Source organism: Cutaneotrichosporon oleaginosum (assembly GCF_008065305.1).
Source record: "Cutaneotrichosporon oleaginosum strain ATCC 20508 chromosome Unknown ATCC20508_contig03, whole genome shotgun sequence".
Taxonomy (NCBI): domain Eukaryota; kingdom Fungi; phylum Basidiomycota; class Tremellomycetes; order Trichosporonales; family Trichosporonaceae; genus Cutaneotrichosporon; species Cutaneotrichosporon oleaginosum.
In genome coordinates, this window is record NW_027072172.1 from 599,367 (window position 1) to 615,972 (window position 16,606).

General features: G+C 62.5%; 6 protein-coding genes across 6 annotated transcripts; 3 read left to right on the top strand and 3 right to left on the bottom strand.

Annotated features, from left to right (window-relative positions):
- Positions 1-157: 157 nt before the first annotated feature.
- Positions 158-1,259, top strand: COLE_03419 (uncharacterized protein; the record flags this gene model as incomplete). The annotated part of the gene is made up of 3 exons (XM_018420745.2): positions 158-607; positions 638-1,018; positions 1,080-1,259. The coding sequence occupies 3 exons, from the start codon at positions 158-160 to the stop codon at positions 1,257-1,259; spliced, it is 1,011 nt and encodes a 336-aa protein (XP_018280549.1).
- Positions 1,260-1,453: 194 nt separating this feature from the next.
- COLE_03420 (uncharacterized protein) lies at positions 1,454-4,448 on the bottom strand (the record flags this gene model as incomplete). Its single annotated transcript, XM_018420744.2, has 2 exons — positions 1,454-4,125; positions 4,172-4,448. 2 exons carry the CDS (start codon positions 4,446-4,448, stop codon positions 1,454-1,456), a joined length of 2,949 nt encoding a protein of 982 aa, XP_018280548.1.
- Positions 4,449-4,774: 326 nt separating this feature from the next.
- Positions 4,775-6,411, bottom strand: COLE_03421 (uncharacterized protein; the record flags this gene model as incomplete). The annotated part of the gene is made up of 2 exons (XM_018420743.2): positions 4,775-5,089; positions 5,125-6,411. The coding sequence occupies 2 exons, from the start codon at positions 6,409-6,411 to the stop codon at positions 4,775-4,777; spliced, it is 1,602 nt and encodes a 533-aa protein (XP_018280547.1).
- Positions 6,412-8,168: 1,757 nt separating this feature from the next.
- COLE_03422 (uncharacterized protein) lies at positions 8,169-10,469 on the top strand (the record flags this gene model as incomplete). The annotated part of the gene is made up of 5 exons (XM_018422518.2): positions 8,169-8,319; positions 8,355-8,496; positions 8,538-8,634; positions 8,670-10,121; positions 10,161-10,469. 5 exons carry the CDS (start codon positions 8,169-8,171, stop codon positions 10,467-10,469), a joined length of 2,151 nt encoding a protein of 716 aa, XP_018280546.1.
- A 227-nt stretch (positions 10,470-10,696) lies between these two features.
- COLE_03423 (uncharacterized protein) lies at positions 10,697-11,851 on the top strand (the record flags this gene model as incomplete). The annotated part of the gene is made up of 3 exons (XM_018424907.2): positions 10,697-10,791; positions 10,837-11,459; positions 11,505-11,851. The coding sequence occupies 3 exons, from the start codon at positions 10,697-10,699 to the stop codon at positions 11,849-11,851; spliced, it is 1,065 nt and encodes a 354-aa protein (XP_018280545.1).
- A 105-nt stretch (positions 11,852-11,956) lies between these two features.
- Positions 11,957-13,319, bottom strand: COLE_03424 (uncharacterized protein; the record flags this gene model as incomplete). The annotated part of the gene is made up of 4 exons (XM_018421238.2): positions 11,957-12,220; positions 12,262-12,693; positions 12,725-12,925; positions 13,275-13,319. 4 exons carry the CDS (start codon positions 13,317-13,319, stop codon positions 11,957-11,959), a joined length of 942 nt encoding a protein of 313 aa, XP_018280544.1.
- Positions 13,320-16,606: the final 3,287 nt, after the last annotated feature.

The window sequence follows — 16,606 nt, forward strand, 5'->3', positions numbered from 1 at the left end:
GTGATATAGAGGGTGTTTGTTGTGCTCGCGAACTTTGGCCAGACATTCAGCATTCAGAATCATGACGGCGGTCGATCGTCACGTGATGATTGGTTCCGCCACCCAACCTCGACGCACTAGCGATTGAAGACGTCTTTACCACCACAACACAAGGCGTATGGCCTACGTCCCTACGCACAAACGGCACACGCACCTCCCTCCCGGGCCAGCGTACGCGCCTCCCGACCTCGACCCGACACGACCCATGAGCGAGGGCGGCTCGCCGCGGCCCGCGAAGCGGCGGAGGGAGCACGACGGCCCGGGCCCGGGCTCGGGCGCCGGCGCGCGTGCGAGCGCCCCGCGCAACGGCGCGCACCCCGGCGCAGTGACGATGGACACGCCGATCGTGCCGAGCATCTTCGGCGTGACGGCGCGCAACGAGTTCACGGAGCACGTGGGCAACTTCATCATGGCCAACTGCCGGGGGCGGCGGGACGTCGAGATCGAGATCAAGCTGGGCACGCTGCATGCGGCGAACGGGCCGCATCGCGTGCGCCTCCCCAGCCTCACGGAACTGATCTTGCCTGCCGACTACCCGCGGGGCCAGTTCGCGTCGACGTTGACCAAGGTGCGCGCCGCGCTGCCGAGCTGACACCAGCACAACCACAAGTGGCTCAACGAGGTGCTCAACCAGCAAGTGCAGGCGAGCGTGGGCGGCGAGTATCCGCTGCGATATAAGCGCGTGCGCCAGGTCGACGAGTTTCACCGCACGCGCGCGGGCAAGGTGCGCGTGTCGCGCGAGATGGAGCCCGGAGGGAAGGCGGGCAAGGTTGTCGCGGTCGTGCGCAAGAACAGGTTAGGCGACCTCAATGTGGTGTCGCCCAACCAGGCGTTTGACTGGCGCATCTCGTGCAATGTTGAAGAGCCCGTCGACATTGATGTCGACCAGCTCGGCGAGGCAGAGAGCTCGCGCCAGAAGGACAGGCTGTGCTACGAGCACCAGCTGTGTCAGGTGGATCTCACGGCGGTGACTCCGCGGGTGAGTGTGTCTGCGGCCGGAGGTGGCTTGACTGCTTGAAGAAAGAGGGAGCTGACGGCAGGACCGCGCGGCGCAACCTGGACCAATGTCGTTCGAGCTCGAGGTTGAAGTGCGCGATGCGCCCGCACTGATCGCCGAGGGCGAGAAGGACGCGGCAGGGCAACCGAACCGCTTCGAGGAGATGCTCCAGAGCATCCTCGACACGGTGCGCATTCTCGTGAAGAATGCCGATCCGCAGTAGTGGTGGGAGGACGAGGTCGACGACGGGCGATAAGCTGGGGCAACGCGCCGTCAGCAGATGGAGGCTGGCAAACAGTTCCTGAGCATCAGAGACAGAGGGGATGTCAATGTTGTGGGAGCCGGCCGCGGCCACCTTCACCTTCTCCGCAAGCATAAGAATTAACAAATGCCATCTGCATGCATGCCGCGCACTACCTAAAACCACTTGGCCGAAAGCTGCTTGCGGCGCACAGCGGGCGCCGCGACAGCCACGCCCGCGCCGAGCGCGGCCAGCGTGAGGAGGAGGGATGTCTTTGCGAACCCTGTGCCGAGGATGTCAAAGTTGCCTGAGGGCTGGAGGGCGCGCGAGCCGAACAGGTCGAGGCCGTACGCGAGCACGAGCGTGGTGCTCTCGAGCAGGGCGGGGGAGGCGGCGATAGCGCGCAGCCCCTTGGCGGGGTAGATGTGTGAGATGATGTGCTGCGCCGAGAGGGGGAGCACGGGGTCGTACGGCACGAGCATCTCCTCCTGCTCAGCCTTAGTGGGCTTCGAGGTCGGCCGGCGCGGGTCGAGGAGGCGGCGGGGGAGGTGCGCGACCTGTCCTGCGTCGGTGATGTACAGCACGTCTTTGGTTGCGACGCCGTACTTGGACGTCGTGAAGGTGAGGGCGGCGACGTCGGTGCCGAGCACGAAAGACTGGGTCACGGCTTCGATGGTAGGCGGGGGCGCGAGGGACGAGCGGCCCGCACTCTGTGCGCCGCGCTCGTACAGCTCGACGGACGCGATGCGCCATCCGCCCGCGCCGGCGGACGTGGGGCTCTCTAGCCACGCGTACACGAGCCAGTTCTCCACCATGGCCGCGCGCACGTGCTTGCCGACGACATGCGGGATGTCCACCTCGTGCACGCTCGCACCCGTCGTGCTGTCCACAACGTAGACGTGGCCCGTGGCGCTGAACGGCGAGACGGAAGTCACGACGAGCAGGTGCGGGTTCAAGTACTTGTACAGCACGGCCTTGTCGCCGAGTGCACGCCCGAAGCTCGCCACCGGCGACGGGTGAAGAGGCGAAACGTCAAGCACCTCCTGCACAGGGAAGGGGCGCGACCACAGCTGCACACCCGGGAACGTGATGCCCTCCTCGGCCTCGCCGGGGGTGTAACCGCGCAGAGACGTACCCTCCAGCTCGCGGTCGAGGACGGTGTAGAAGAATGGCGCAACCTCGATCTCGCGCTGCACCTTCTTGCACTTCGGGAAGAGGTGGAGCGTGTCCTTGTCGTCGACGACGCCGACAATCGTGTTGCCTGTGCAGCAGTGGATGTACTTGGTGAGGAAGGCAGCACGAGGCGCGCCAGCAAACAGTCCCTTGCCGACGGGCACATCGTGTCCGCCCTCCTTCTCACCAGCCACATCACCGGTGAACGCGTCGACAGTGTATCCCATCGTCACCTGCTTGCCGCCACGAGTGCGCACGGCAAGCACCGCAATCTGGGGGTTGCCACGGTCGCCGAGTGCGCGCGTCGCCCAGGTGCCGTACACGGCGAGCTCGGGCCCCTTCTGGTCGAAGAATCCGAGGTTGCGCGACCACAAGACGCCGCCGTTCGCGCTGTCCAAACCATACACTTTGCCGCCGTTAGTGACCGCCACAATGAGCTTCTGCAGCCCGAACTGGTCGCGGTGCAAGCGGTCCTTGGACAGCGGGGGCGTCTGGCCCGCAATGTCCGCCGTCGAGCTGAGGCGCTGCACAAAGTGCTGGACGTACGCGGGGAGGCGGCCGAGCATGCCGATGTGGCGGGTGAGGCGGGCGACGAAGCTCTCGTGCGCCATAAGCCCGAGAGCTTCCTCCGTCTCCGGCTCGCCAAGCTCCACAAAGTGCACGCCGGCAATGTCCGCGAGCGCCTCTTCGCGCGTGAAGAGCACCTCGCCGGCGCGCGAGAGCTGGAGCGCGCGCGTGCTTGTGGCGAGGAACAAGCTGCCGTCGGGCGCGGAAGCGCACGAGCGCGGGATCCCGTGCCTCGCGTCCAACGGCACAGCCTCCTCGGTTTGCTCAACGTTGCCGTCACGCACACTGATCATCTGCATCTTCCACGCCTTGTCGTCGTGGTTATAGTAGACGCGGGTGAAAGTGAACACGCCGTCATGGTACGCTCCCGAGTGCACAGGCATGCCGTTGCGGTGCTGGCGCGAGCGGTCGAACTCGGCGACGACGTGGCCGCCATCACCTACCTCGACGACGAGCACAGCGCCACTCTTGAGAAGGCCGAGCATGAAGCCATGCTCGCGCAGCCCGACGTCGATCATGCGCTCGTACCGCCGCCCCGTACCGGCAATGTGGTCCTTGATGCGCTCGTTCACAGTGCCGTCGCTGTACAGGTCGGTGCAGCGGTACCTGCTCTCCTCGGCCCAGCAGCCGCGCAGACCTGGCTGTCTGTACTCGCCGCGCGGGGCGAGGAGGTATCCGTTGGTCGGGTCGCCGAGGCCGGCGGGGACGTGCGACATCTCGGAGATGGGCATGATCCTCTCGGCGTTGAAGGTGAGGTGCGTCAAGGTCGGGACCGAGAGCGAGGAGAGCACGCCGAGAACATTGAGCTCGTCGCCGTTCACCACGATCTGCTTGAACAGGTTCGTCGAGCCGTCGCCGGGAAACTCCCAGCCCCACGGACTCGTGCCGTCGCTCAGCTTGATCTTGGTGATGCGGCGCGCCTCCGAGAGAATGAACACGTGCTCGTCATGGAAGGCAATGTCCGAGCCCATGCCGCGCGTGCCTTCCGGCAGCCGCCAGTCGAGCTTGGCCGAGGCATCGCCCGTAGTCACCTCCCAGCGCAGCCGCCCGCTCTCGAGGTCATACAGGCGCGTGTTCGTTCCAAGCGTCCCGCTGAGGACGACCACAGCTGGTGTTAGCTGCGGCGTTGCGATGTCGTCAAGTTAGTGACTCACCATCGTTGTGTACCTTGTACGACAACACATCGGGCACCTCCTGGCGCCAGCGCAGACTCCCATTTCCGTTCAGCACCGCCAGCATGTCCTCCTCGGTGATCATAATCGTCGCATGTGCGCCGTCGAGAGGAACGAAGGTGGGCGGGGAAGGAGTGAGGTGAGGGACGCCGATGAGGGCCTTGTGCCAGTCCGCTACTCCGGCCAAATCTGACTGGAGAGCCAGCGCAGCCGACAGCAGGGAGAATAGGGCGAGCAGTAATGGCAGCATGCTCGCCATATTGTTTGTGTGAGAGGGTTGAAGTGCGATGCTGAGATGTTGGGTAGTCAGACGTCAGCGAAAGCTCAGCCGCGTGGGCGTGGCCTCCACCACGCCAAAGCAAGCTGTTCCCTGAGGGTCGCAACACGTTGCCTGCTCGTCGATTGACGCAGGAGTCTGAACATCACCGTTCACAAGCTACAGACATGGCATTGAAGCATGGATCATGTCCAGGCGCTACAAAGTCTAATATCAACGTGTTCTATTGGAGCTGGGGAGGCCCCTTCTTCCCACCATTTACACCCGCGCCCAGCGCGGCACAAACCTATCACAAGATAAGGATTCTATCATGAGGACGGTGCATTCGCGGCAGCCGCTGCAAGGGCAGCGGCGCGCTCCTGGGGCGATGGAACGGGCTGCTTGTCGTCTGACGGCGGCGAGCTCGACTTGAAGAGCAAGGTCGACACATACTTCTTGTGGTAGCGCGATGTCGTGGCAACGCCGAGCGTTCCGTTCTTCTGGGCAGACGCCATGAGGTGGTTGAGCACGACATGCGAAGGGGTGGGGAGGATGGCATTGTCATCAACGGCTTCGGCCTGTGTGCCGCTGGCTGTAGGCGGGTTGGGCTCGGGTGGGCGCCGTGGGTCCGAGTTCAAGATAACCTGGACGTCAGCCACAACCAACACAAATAGCATACCTTCTCCAGAATACGCGGAAGTTGAGGGGGCTTGGGCACGGGCGCAAAGTATGGCGCAGTGCTGACAAACTGGCGCAGCACATCGTTCGAGTACATCTGCGGTAGCTCCTCGAGGTACTGGTATAGTACGAGGGCGGTTGGGAGCTCGCTCGTCCACTGCTGCGGATCCACGTCTTCGGCCTTTGTGGCAGGCTTTGCGTCCATGGCCCACTCGGCGGCCAATTCTTCCTCCGTCTTGGGAGCATCAACCTCAATCCAGTTGACAAGTGTGCCGTCGTCGTCGGTGGCAGTTGGGATGGCCTTGGAGCATCGCCACGAGTCGTCAACGATAAACTTGAGGCGGTATTGGCCTGGTGCAAGGCGAAGGACGGTGTTAAAGTCGTGCGTGCTCTTCTTCAACTTGACGCGCCCCCGCCAGTTGTCGGCAAAGTTGCCGGTAACGTATACCGCCTTGCCGCCACCGTTCCACTGAATCGGCACATCGACGAGCCCATCGTTCTTTGCTGTTCCGTCGTCTGCCCCAGTCCCGGCCGCGGGAGGAGCCGGTGTGGCAGAGGCAGTAGGAGGAGGAGGGGTGAGGCCTGTGCGCAGCGGCGAGTCTACTGGCTTTACCTGTGGTCGTGGTCGGTGCGCGCGGTCGAGTGGGAGCTCTGCCGCAACAGCGCGGGGCGAGCGGATAGGGATGGGGCGGGATGGGACGTGCGTGCTCGAGTCGTTGACTGGAACGACCGTCACGCCTGGGATGACGGAGCCGGTGGAAGCCGCCTTGGAGGGCGACATGGGACTGCCGCTCCCGACGGCACGGCCGGCTGCACTGTTGGTACGCTGATGAGACGATGCGGCAGCGCCGATTGCCGAGGTCGAGCCACCGGGTGCGTTGCTTGAAGGAAGAGCAGAGGTGGCAGCTGCTGGTGATGCGCTGGCGTTTGCGGTCTGAGTGGCGGTGGTTGGTTGTGGTGAGGCAGGAGTGAAGCTGAGCTTGTTGAGGTCTGGAAGCTCAAGACTCTTGCGCCTACGTGGGCTGGAAGAGCCGGGTTTTGCGGCAGAGGGAGAGGTGGGGTTTTCGGAGAGTGGAGTAGAGACGCCGTGCGTTGTGGGTTGAGTACCTTGTTGACCCTGTTGTTGTGACAGTCCACGCTGTGGCATGGGCAAGCGGAGGTTCGGGTGCCTGCGCTGTGATGAAGCACGACCGAGGTCAGTGGGAGGGGAGGTTGACGGCTGAGCTCCCTTTGCTCCTGGTGAAGAATGAGAGCCGTGAGGGTGATGTTGTGAAGGAGTGTTGCCCATGATGGAGTGACGGGGAGGAGGTGGGTAGAGGGCGGAAGGAGAGGGAGGGAGGGAGGGAGGGAGGGAGGTGAGAGGGGGGAGGGGAAGAAGATGAAGACGCAAGAGTCAAGAGAATTGTAGGTTGCCACCAAGGGGAGGAGGGAGGCGAGTGTGAGGGTGACGATGAGGACGACGACGAGGACGACGACGAGGACGACGACGAGGACGAGGTGGATGATGGGAGGAAGGTGGATGAGGATGGCCGATGGGGGGGTGCATGGGGTGATGAATCGCCTCGCCCAATTGGGTGGCAATCGTGGCGTGGCCATCAGTGCGGAATCAAATGCTGTCCATATCAAGCGCGTGAGTTGGAGTGGCAGCTTGCAGGTCCCTTTCCTCACTCTTCCCCCTTGGCCCCCTTGGCCTCCCCTATCTCGCTCGCTCCACCTCCCTCTCGCGCTCTCGTTCTCGTCGCGCTCGTCGACCCGATTCTCGCTTCCATTAGGTACCTCCTCCTACCTCTTCCAGTACCCACAGAGTAATACTGTACTGCACACGTACTCCTCCTCCTCTCTCCTCCTCCCCAATGAACACGCACGTCATGGTGGCTTGACCTACAACAGGTACTTGTGCCGGAGGATTCCATACTCTCTCCTTCCCGACGCGACTCGATTGGCCCTCGTAAGCCAGCGTTTCTGTTACAACTGCGATCCGGACGCTGTGCTCAGACATGGCCCTGGACACGGCAGGCAGTATGTATGCCGTCGGAGCACCGAGTACTGAGAGTCATGTCTAGATGGCAGACTGGCGTATGTATGACAGATGGCAGTCAACCGTCACTAGGGTAAAGTAATTGAGGTCCGCTAGCTAGGTCCAGCGATCGTAGACGCGCCGGCCTGACAACAAGATTGGTATTTCGGCAGCTGGGGCTCGAGATCTGGACCGGGTTGTCACTGACCTTTGCCCATGTCCAAAGTCCACTCCACCGCGTTATTCGGTTGATAAAGACGCTCGTGGATCGTGGAATAGCTGGACAAAATAGAGGATGGGGCGACGTCGAGTCCAAGGCAACGCCACAAACGTGCTGGATGAATTACTGGCTTGCTGGGAAGCTTGCAGTCAACAGCCACATCGGCCCAGGGCGGGGTGACGATCACGATAAGGGGATAAGGAGACGCCTCCGGAAGCGGGGTAGAATATCGTGGTATTCCGCGAGTTGCACAAGAAAAGTGTCACAGAGTCCACAACCTATGCCACTCTTGCCATTGCCACTCTAATGCATGCCCTCGTCATCTCAACCCACCTCGACCCACGCCCCTCCGACCTCAAGAGCTGCGGCATATGCGCGTCTGCATGTCAGCGCGTCTTGTCGTCCCTTGGCTCCCTGGGGCCTTGTCATTCCAGGGTGGTCGGCTGAATATTATGTAATTACACGTGCAGAATGTGTATTACCTCAGGAACAAGAGGAGTGAATGATTGTCGCCCTTCCGCCTTCCGCCCTGTGGGTGTGTTGGCCACCACCCACAGCGCACCTTCCCTCCCACCAACGAGCTGTCACTCAGTCTCTCTCTCGACGTCTTCCATCAATCATCACCTCCTCCTCCTCCTCCTCCTCATCATCATCATCCTCATCATCACAACTCTACCCCTCTCGATCTCCTTGATCTCCTCGACTCTCTCATCCCATCCACTCTCGTACTTCTGACTCTCCTCCATTGCTCATCTCCCCTCCCTCCCTCCCTTCCACCCCACCCACTGCTCCAGACTCCCTCTCCGCCATGGCGTCCCGCCCGGCGCCCCCCATCCCCTCCCGCTCACGGCGCGACCTTCCCCCAGGCGCAACCGAACCGCGATCTCGTCCCAAGCCAAGAATCGGCCAGTACATCATCGAGCGCACTCTGGGCACCGGCTCCTTTGGCAAGGTCAAGCGTGAGTATACCCCACACGGTCAATCTCACCCCCAGTCGCCACGCATGCTATCACTGGCCATCAGGTAGCGCTCAAGTTGATCAACCGCAGCAAGATCACCACGCCGGACATGAACGCCCGTGTTAAGCGCGAGATTCAGTATCTCAAAGTGTTGCGGCACCCGCACATTATCAAATTGTGCGTCTAGTGTTGCGCCAGGGGGGCGCAGCTGACCGCAGATACGAGGTGATAACAACGCCAACGGACGTAATCATGGTGATGGAGTATGCGGGCGAGGAACTGTTCAACTACATCGTAGCCAAGGGCAAGGGCGGGGTAAGCTGACGTCTGCCGAGTCTTCTGACACTCAGATGGACGAGAACGAGGCGAGGAGGTTCTTCCAGCAGATGATCAGCGCTATCGAGTACTGCCATCGACACCACATTGTACACCGCGACCTCAAGCCAGAGAATCTGTTCCTTGACTCACACAACAACATCAAGATCGGTGACTTTGGTCTGTCTAATCTCATGACTGACGGCGACTTTCTCAAGACGTCGTGTGGTAGCCCCAACTACGCCGCGCCCGAAGTTATCTCGGGCAAGCTCTACTCTGGTCCCGAGATTGATGTGTGGTCTGCCGGTGTCATCATGTACGTGCTATTGTGCGGCAAACTGCCATTCGACGACGATCACATCCCCTCGTTGTTCAAGAAGATCGAAAGCGGGCGGTACACGATGCCGACGCATGTCTCCAAAGAGGCTCAGCATGTGCTGCAACGCATGCTGGTCGTCGACCCAGTCAAGCGCGCCACTATCGCCGAGATCCGCCAGATGCCCTTCTTCACCGAGCACCTTCCTCACTACCTCCAGCCCCTTCCACCAACACCTATGACAGAGAGGTACCCATCCTTGCCGATGGATGACTTGAGCACGCTACTTTTGCTCAACGAGGGGCAGGCCGACCCCAAGAAGGTCGCTGAGGAGAAAGGGCTCGTGTTCACAAACGACCTCGGCATCATCGACGCTGACATTGTCGCTGAGCTCCTCCAGAAGATCTCAACGTACACTGAACCGATGGTGTGGGAGGCACTGCAGAAGGAAGGCGATAATCAGGTGAAGGTGGCATACCAGCTTGTGAGAGACCACAAGCGCATGCTTCGCGACTCGATGTACTCGTTCGAGGATGAAGACCACAACGCACTCGAAGACTTCATGGCGTCTTCCCCGCCGGCATGGAACGCTGAAGTGCCGCCACCGGGTGGGAGCGCGCCTGATGTCGGCGACGTCGGCGCCGAGGAGAACGATCTGGACGAGGTCGACCCGGAGATCCAGGACATTCCGAACTCACATTTCGAAGTGCTGGACACTTCACTCCCCGGCAAGTCCACTCCCGCCAGTGGCGACAGCGCACAAGAACAGGAGGCGGCGGAGCGTGCTGCGCGGGCGCTCCTTTCATCTCAGCCCCCAGCTGCCCCGGCTTACGAGGCCAAGCCTCTCCAAAAGCCTCGGTGGCACTTTGGCATTCGCTCGCGCTCGCCGCCAATGGAGGTCATGCTCGAGATTTACAAGACTCTGCAGCTGCTCGGAATGGAGTGGCGCCGGAAGGAAAACATTCCGCTGCCGGAGATTGGGCCGGTCCCGCCCGGCGGATACACCGAGGAAGTGGAGGAGGCGCTGTGGAAGTGGCGCGAGGAGAACCCAGACAAGGAACCACCTGCAATGGGCCGCAAGCCGCCAGGCAAGAAGGAGGCGGCCGCGAACGAGAAGGCCGCGCAGGGCTTGTTCTTTGTCGAGACGCGGGCGCGGTACGGGGACGTTATGGTGAGTACTCAGCTTGTCCTGTGCAACACTAACGTCCAGGTGCGAATGGACTTGCAGCTCTACCGCGTGGATGACCAAAACTACCTTGTCGACTTCCGAAACTTTGGCTACTACCCCGTGGGCGACTCTGAGGCGGCCAACGGCGCCATTACCGAGGATGCCCCGCCGGGATCGGTACCCGGCTCGCTTCTCAGCGCAGGGTCAATGCCCGCGGGCTCAGTACCCAAGCAAGGTCTGTCGAGCCCCACTCCGCATGGCAAGCCCAAGGAGTTTGGACATGGCGTTAGCGGGCCATTCCACTTCCTTGAGATGGCGTGCCAGCTGATCGCTGAGCTTGCGAGTGGGTAAGGATGGACTAATTTGGGGGTCTTGTAGCTTTACGATACGCGGTTGTGCTTTGTCGAGTTGCGTTAGCAAGCCAGCAGGAGGCAGGCATCCTAGCTAGATTCATCCTGACGCTGAGTGAGTGTCACGTGACCCACACATACAACCTTCTCCCTCCACCGCTTGACTGAAATTTCAATTGCCACCCCAGCGTCATCTCGGCTTCGCACTCAACACCCCAAGCATTGACCATGAGCGACCCCAAGAACGAGGCCGCCGAGGCCGAGGTGCCCAAAAACAAGCGTTTCCGCAAGGACAAGCCATGGGACACGGACGACATTGACCAGTACGTAGCTTGCGGCTGCTCTCCCGACCTCCCACTGACATGCAGCTGGAAGATTGACCCGATGCCGGCGCCAGGCAAGGGCGCGCACCAGCCGTTCCTCGAGGAGAGCAGCTTTGCCCTCCTTTTCCCCAAGTACCGCGAAGCGTACTTGCGCTCGGTGTGGGGTGGGATCACGTCTGCGCTGGACGGCGTTGGCCTCGCGTGCGAGCTCGACCTCGTGCAAGGCCGGATGACGGTGCGCACGACGCGCAAGACATGGGACCCGTACATTGTGCTCAAGGGCCGGGACCTGCTCAAGCTGCTCTCGCGCGGCGTGTCGGCGCCGCAAGCGCTCAAGGTGCTGCAGGACGGGGTGGCGTGCGACGTGATCAAGATCAGCGGGATTGTGCGCAACAAAGAACGCTTCGTCAAGCGGCGGCAGCGCATCGTCGGGCCGAACGGGAGCACGCTCAAGGCCATCGAGCTGCTCACGGACTGCTATGTCCTCGTGCAGGGAAACACGGTCAGCGCGATGGGGAGCTGGAAGGGGCTCAAGGAGGTGCGCCGCATCGTGCTCGACTGCATGAACAACATCCACCCGATCTACCGCATCAAGGAGCTCATGATCCGCCGCGAGCTGGCCAAGGACCCCAAGCTCGCCGGCGAGAGCTGGGACCGGTTCCTGCCTAGTGAGTTGCCGAGCACATAGTAAGCGCTGCCATGCTGACAGCCAGAGTTCCAGAAGAAGCACCTCAAAACGTCGGAGAAGACGGCACGCAAGAACGCCGCACTCGAGGGCAAAGAGAAGGACAAGGAGCCCAAGAAGAAGGTGTACACCCCCTTCCCGCCCGCACAGACGCTGCGCAAGGAGGACATCGCCATGCAGACCGGCGAGTATTTCCTCAAGGCGTCGGACAAGAAGGCGGCCGAGGACGCGGACCGCGCCGAGCGCCACGCCGCGGCCGACGAGAAGCGCCGCGCCAAGCGCGAGGAGATGTTCATCGCGCCTGCCGAGACGGCGGCGCCGACGCTCGACGAGCGCCGCAAGAAGCGCAAGCGCGAGCGCGAGGCCAAGGAGTAGTGCACATAGACGAACAGCAGCCGGCGGCCGGCGGTCGCTCCGCTGCCCGGCCCCCGCCCGGCGACACGCGCAGCTGGATGAGATGCATGTTGTACAACCACTAGACTAGACAAAGTAGCTCGGGGCGGCGGCGCGGCGCATGGCGGGATTCCGCTGGTCGGTCTGGTTCTCGATCGCTGCTTCGTACACCTTGAAACTCGTCTTCGAGTTCTCGTCGACCTGCATGATACTCGCGCTGTTCCCGCACCGGTAGCAGTAGTTTGGTGCCGACCACACCGTCACGAGCTTGTCGTCAAACATGTGCTTATACCCCTCTTGCACGAGCTGGTGTGCTCGCGCGACCAGCTTGAGGCCGTTGACATGGTTGAACTGGGTGAGCGTGCGCAGGAAGCCGCCAACAGTGCACTCACCTCGCCCGTGACTTTAGCGCCGAACAGCCACCCAGCGCCGCGCGGGGACACGGCCCACGTCTCGACGTCGTCCGGATCCGACCACATGAGGTCGCAGAACGGCCCTTCATGCGGCACCTCCTGCGCGCGCGATATTGTGCGCACCTGGTCGAGCGTGCGGATATCTGGGCTCAGCCCGCCGTGGACGCAGAGGATGGACGAGTCGATAATCGCCGCGAGGTTGAGGTTGTCGAAGACGTTGCAGCACGCGCGCCACACGCTCGGGTTCCCGTACTTGAGCATGCACTCGTCGTAGAAGCCGTACACCTGCGTGATTTGGCGCGACTCGTGGTTGCCGCGCAGGAGCGTGATGCGGTCCGGATACCGCGCCTTCAAGGCCAGCAGCAGGCTCAGCGTCTCCAGCGAGTAGTATCCTCGGTCGACGAAGTCGCCCTGCTGTCAGCGCCGCGGCGGCTGGGCCCACCATGAAAATGTAGCTCGTTTGCGGCGCCTCGCCGCCCTGTCTGAAGATCTCGAGCACGTCCCAGAACTGCCCGTGGATGTCGCCGCACACCGTCACGGGACTTTGGACGAGGTGCACGTTGCTCTCTTCGAGCAACAAGTCCGCGACGCGCGAGCACAGCGCCGTCATCTGGCGCTCTGGCAAATGCTTGCATTGCCGGATCTGGTGTGAGCAGGATAGAGCGCGTCAGGAAGACACGAAGGCCCCGAGGGCAGCAGGAAGCTGGGGGCGAGCACCTCTGAACTTCTCAGCCCGGCACAGCCCCGAGACAAACGACGATTGAGCGATCAAGCGCTTAGCAGCGGGATGGACGAAGCGCAGTGCGGCCGGATTTGGACCGAAATGCTCGAGGAGTAGTGCAGACTCGCGACGCCGCCGCGCGCGAAGTTGGTGGCCCATCACACTCCGGCCGGCGCTGCGGTCTTCCGAGCTCGCCTGCGCTCCCTCAGCCCACCGTCACGCCACCCTCGCTCCCCACCACCATCTCGTAACACACTCGCAGCCGACGTACATGCTCGATCCACGCGTCTGGGTCGTTATGTGTTGGGACCACCATCGTAGGATGCAGAATATCGCGTGCTATCGCTTATGCAAGATCTCGTGCGACAGCGCAGCAGGCGTGCGCGTGCGCAGTTGGCGGAGCTGCTGGGGGCGAGGTGTGGAGCTTGGGAAGGTTGGGCAGCAATGAATGTAGGTAGATCTCAGGTAGCCGAAGACGAGAGACTGATGCGAGATGTCGATGGTTGATGAATCAGTAGGAGCAGATACGGATGGATGACCAAGGGTGCATGAACACTTGCATTGGTGATTAAGATCGGAATTCTATGACGTGGTTTTATCAATTATCAATCAACTGCCCCACTCGGCCCTGACAATACCTCATTTCATGAAACGAATCCTCGTGCTCTCCTAATACTGATCCAGCGCTGCCGGTCCCAGTTCTTGGTTCATTCTTTCTCTACTGGTATCTACGTTTCAGGCTTCTGCTCTCTCGCTGGTTACTCGCCGTATTCGGCCAGCTGCTGTGCGTACTCATCAGGCGACACGACATACGCGCTCGGGAACAGGCCGCGCTGACCGTTGGCCTCGCCCTCCCACCAGTTTTCGTCGACGCGGTCGATGTTGTACACCTTGTCACCCTCGGCGAACGACAGCTCACCGTCCTCAGCTGCAGCGTAATCGTATGCGGCAACCATGTGCTCTTCCTCCGCCTGCGCGGGAGCCGCAGCAGGAGGGGGAGGAGGCGGAGGCGGCGGAGGCGGCGGAGCAGCAGCAGCAGAAGCCGGCTCTGGCTCTGGCTCTGGCTCTGGCTCTGGCTCGGGGTCATCGTGGCGCTCGTACCCGCCGGCCTCGCCGCCCTCAACCAGCTCGCAATAGTTGCTCGGGAAGAGCCCGGTCTCGCCGGCTGAGTTCGTGCCGGACCACCAGCCCTCATCGACCTGGTCAATGGCAGTGATAAGCTCACCCTCAGCGAACCCAATCTCGCCTTCCTCCTGCGCCTCGTAGTCGTAAACCGCACGCGCAGTGGTGCCATGATCCGCCTCAGGTTCTGGCTCTGGAGCGGCGGGCGCAGGAGGAGGAGGAGGAGGAGGAGGAGGGGGAGGGGGAGGTGGTGGGGGAGGAGGAGGGGGCAAGCCCGCTACAGCGCTGACAGCCGCTGTCACAGCTCCAACACCGGCAGCCGCCGCGCCGATAGCGGCCGCCCCAACGCCAGCGGCGACGCCCATACCTGGTCTCGATGTCTGGGGGACGGGAGGAGGGCCAGGAGGAGGCGGCGGTGCGGGAGGAGGCGGGGTGTCGCGCAGTGTCAAATCCTCCTTCAGGCGGGTGATCTCAGCAACCTGACGTTAGTTGCGAAAGTGAGCACAGAACTTACGGGGTCCGCAGCCGGGTGAGGGGGAGGAGGCGGGGGGAGGCGGGGGAGGAGGAGGCGGGGGCGGAGGCGGAGACGCGGCCTGGGGAGGCGTCGAGGCCCTCGGAGGCGGCGGGCGGAAGCTGCTCGCCGGAGGGGGAGGGGGCGCTCCCCAGTCGTCGCCCTCTTGCTCCTCATCGTCCGAGTCAACGGGGCGCGGTGGCACCTGACGGGACGCTGCAGGGGTGGGGCGCGAGCCTGGCATGGGAGGAGGCGCCGGGGCAGCCGGAGGCGGAGAAGGCGCGCGCGGAGGAGGGGGCGGCGCGGGAGCGGGAGGGGGTGAGGCCTCACGCGTCTCGAAGGAGCGGCGAGGCGATCCAGCAGAACCGAAGCTGGCGCGCGCGGGCGCGTTAGAAGTGCCAAAGCTCCCGCGATGCGCTTGGCTCTTGCCGGCCGCACCGGCAATGGCAGCGGCGCTACGCGCCTCTTCCTCCTCGCGCTGGCGCTTAGCCTCGGCCTGGCGTTGCGACCAAGTGAGCTTCTGACCGCTGCGCTGCTGTTGGAGGGGCGCGGTAGGGGATCCACTGCTACCAGCACCGCCCTGGAAGGCAGCCATGCGCTCCTTGAGACTGGGGCCGGTCGAGGAAGGCTCGTCATCGTCGGCTGCCGATGCGGCGCCTGGATTCCAGCGGTTTCCAAGCTTGCCGGGCTTGTTGAGGCGGACAGGCTCGTAGTTGGTGCCGACTGGAGCGATGCGATCATCGGGCGCGGGCTTGGATGGCTCTTGGATGCTGGGTGTCAACGCGCTCACCGGACGGGCGGGGGGAGGAGGCGCGGCGACCGGCGCAGGAGGCGGAGAGGGCGCCTTCGGAGGCGATGGAGCCTTGATGGGAGAGGGGGCCCGAGGGGGAGCACCGCCAAAGGTTGGGCGCGCGGCGCTCGGTATGGGAGGAGGTCCTGGGGCAGAAGGAGGGGCCACAGCGCGGGCGGTGGAGCCAAAAGCGGTGGACGCGGGCTTGTGTGAGAGTGGATCTGAGGTCGACATACCTTGCCCTGGGAGCCGCCAAGACCCTGGCTGGGGCGGTACGACGGAGCGGGCGCGGGCTTTGACACGGCGGGACGCACAGGCGCCGGCGCCGATGACGAGTACTTGGAACCGCTCGACTCTTGAATACGCTTGTGAATATGCTCGGGGGTCACGTCGAGCTCCGAGCGCGCCTGGATAACGAGCGTTGCGTTCTTGAGGAACTTGTTCTGAACCTGCGCTAGGTGAATGTCTGTTGTTAGCTGGATAGAGAGAAGACGAGCTCACGGAACAGGCCCTTGCGCGACTCGGGAACGCCTTCGCCGCACCAGGCGATCAGGACGAAGCGGTCGAGCGAGCGCTAAAGTCAGACGTGTCAGGTAAAGCGCTCACACTAGGGTCCTGCACGCGTGCAAAGCCGTATTGAATACTGTTGTCAGTGCCGTGAACGGTGAACCTGGGCTTACCGGCCGTCCATGAACTCGTCCGAGAAGTCCTCGAGGCCCTCGCCGGTGGCCTGGACCTTGAGCTCGTTCCCGGACTGGTTGAAGATGGCCCAGTCATAATCAGCCGAGCCATCGATGATGGCCTGGTATGTGGGCTGCAGGTCTGGTGCTGTAAAGCTGACCGACATGATGGATGAAGGTGAGCGATGATGAGGAGAAGAGAAGTAGAAGAGTCGTGCAGTCGTTGGTGGTGCATCGCCCGCCACGCAGCCAGAAGGCCGGTGACGTCTGTACAGCATCGGCCTGTGCTTACGTAAATTCACGTGGGTTTCATAAGACGACGGCATGCAGCCAGGATCTCGATACGAAGCGCGCCATGACGACGTTCTCGGACGTTCCACAATCAGCGCGACAGTCGACCTTCCCCGGCTCCTCGTCTCTTACAACATTGCGCAGCTCACGGTCTCATAAACCGAGTCCTCTGACTGCTCTCCCATCAACCTCACAACCGCGGCTCCATC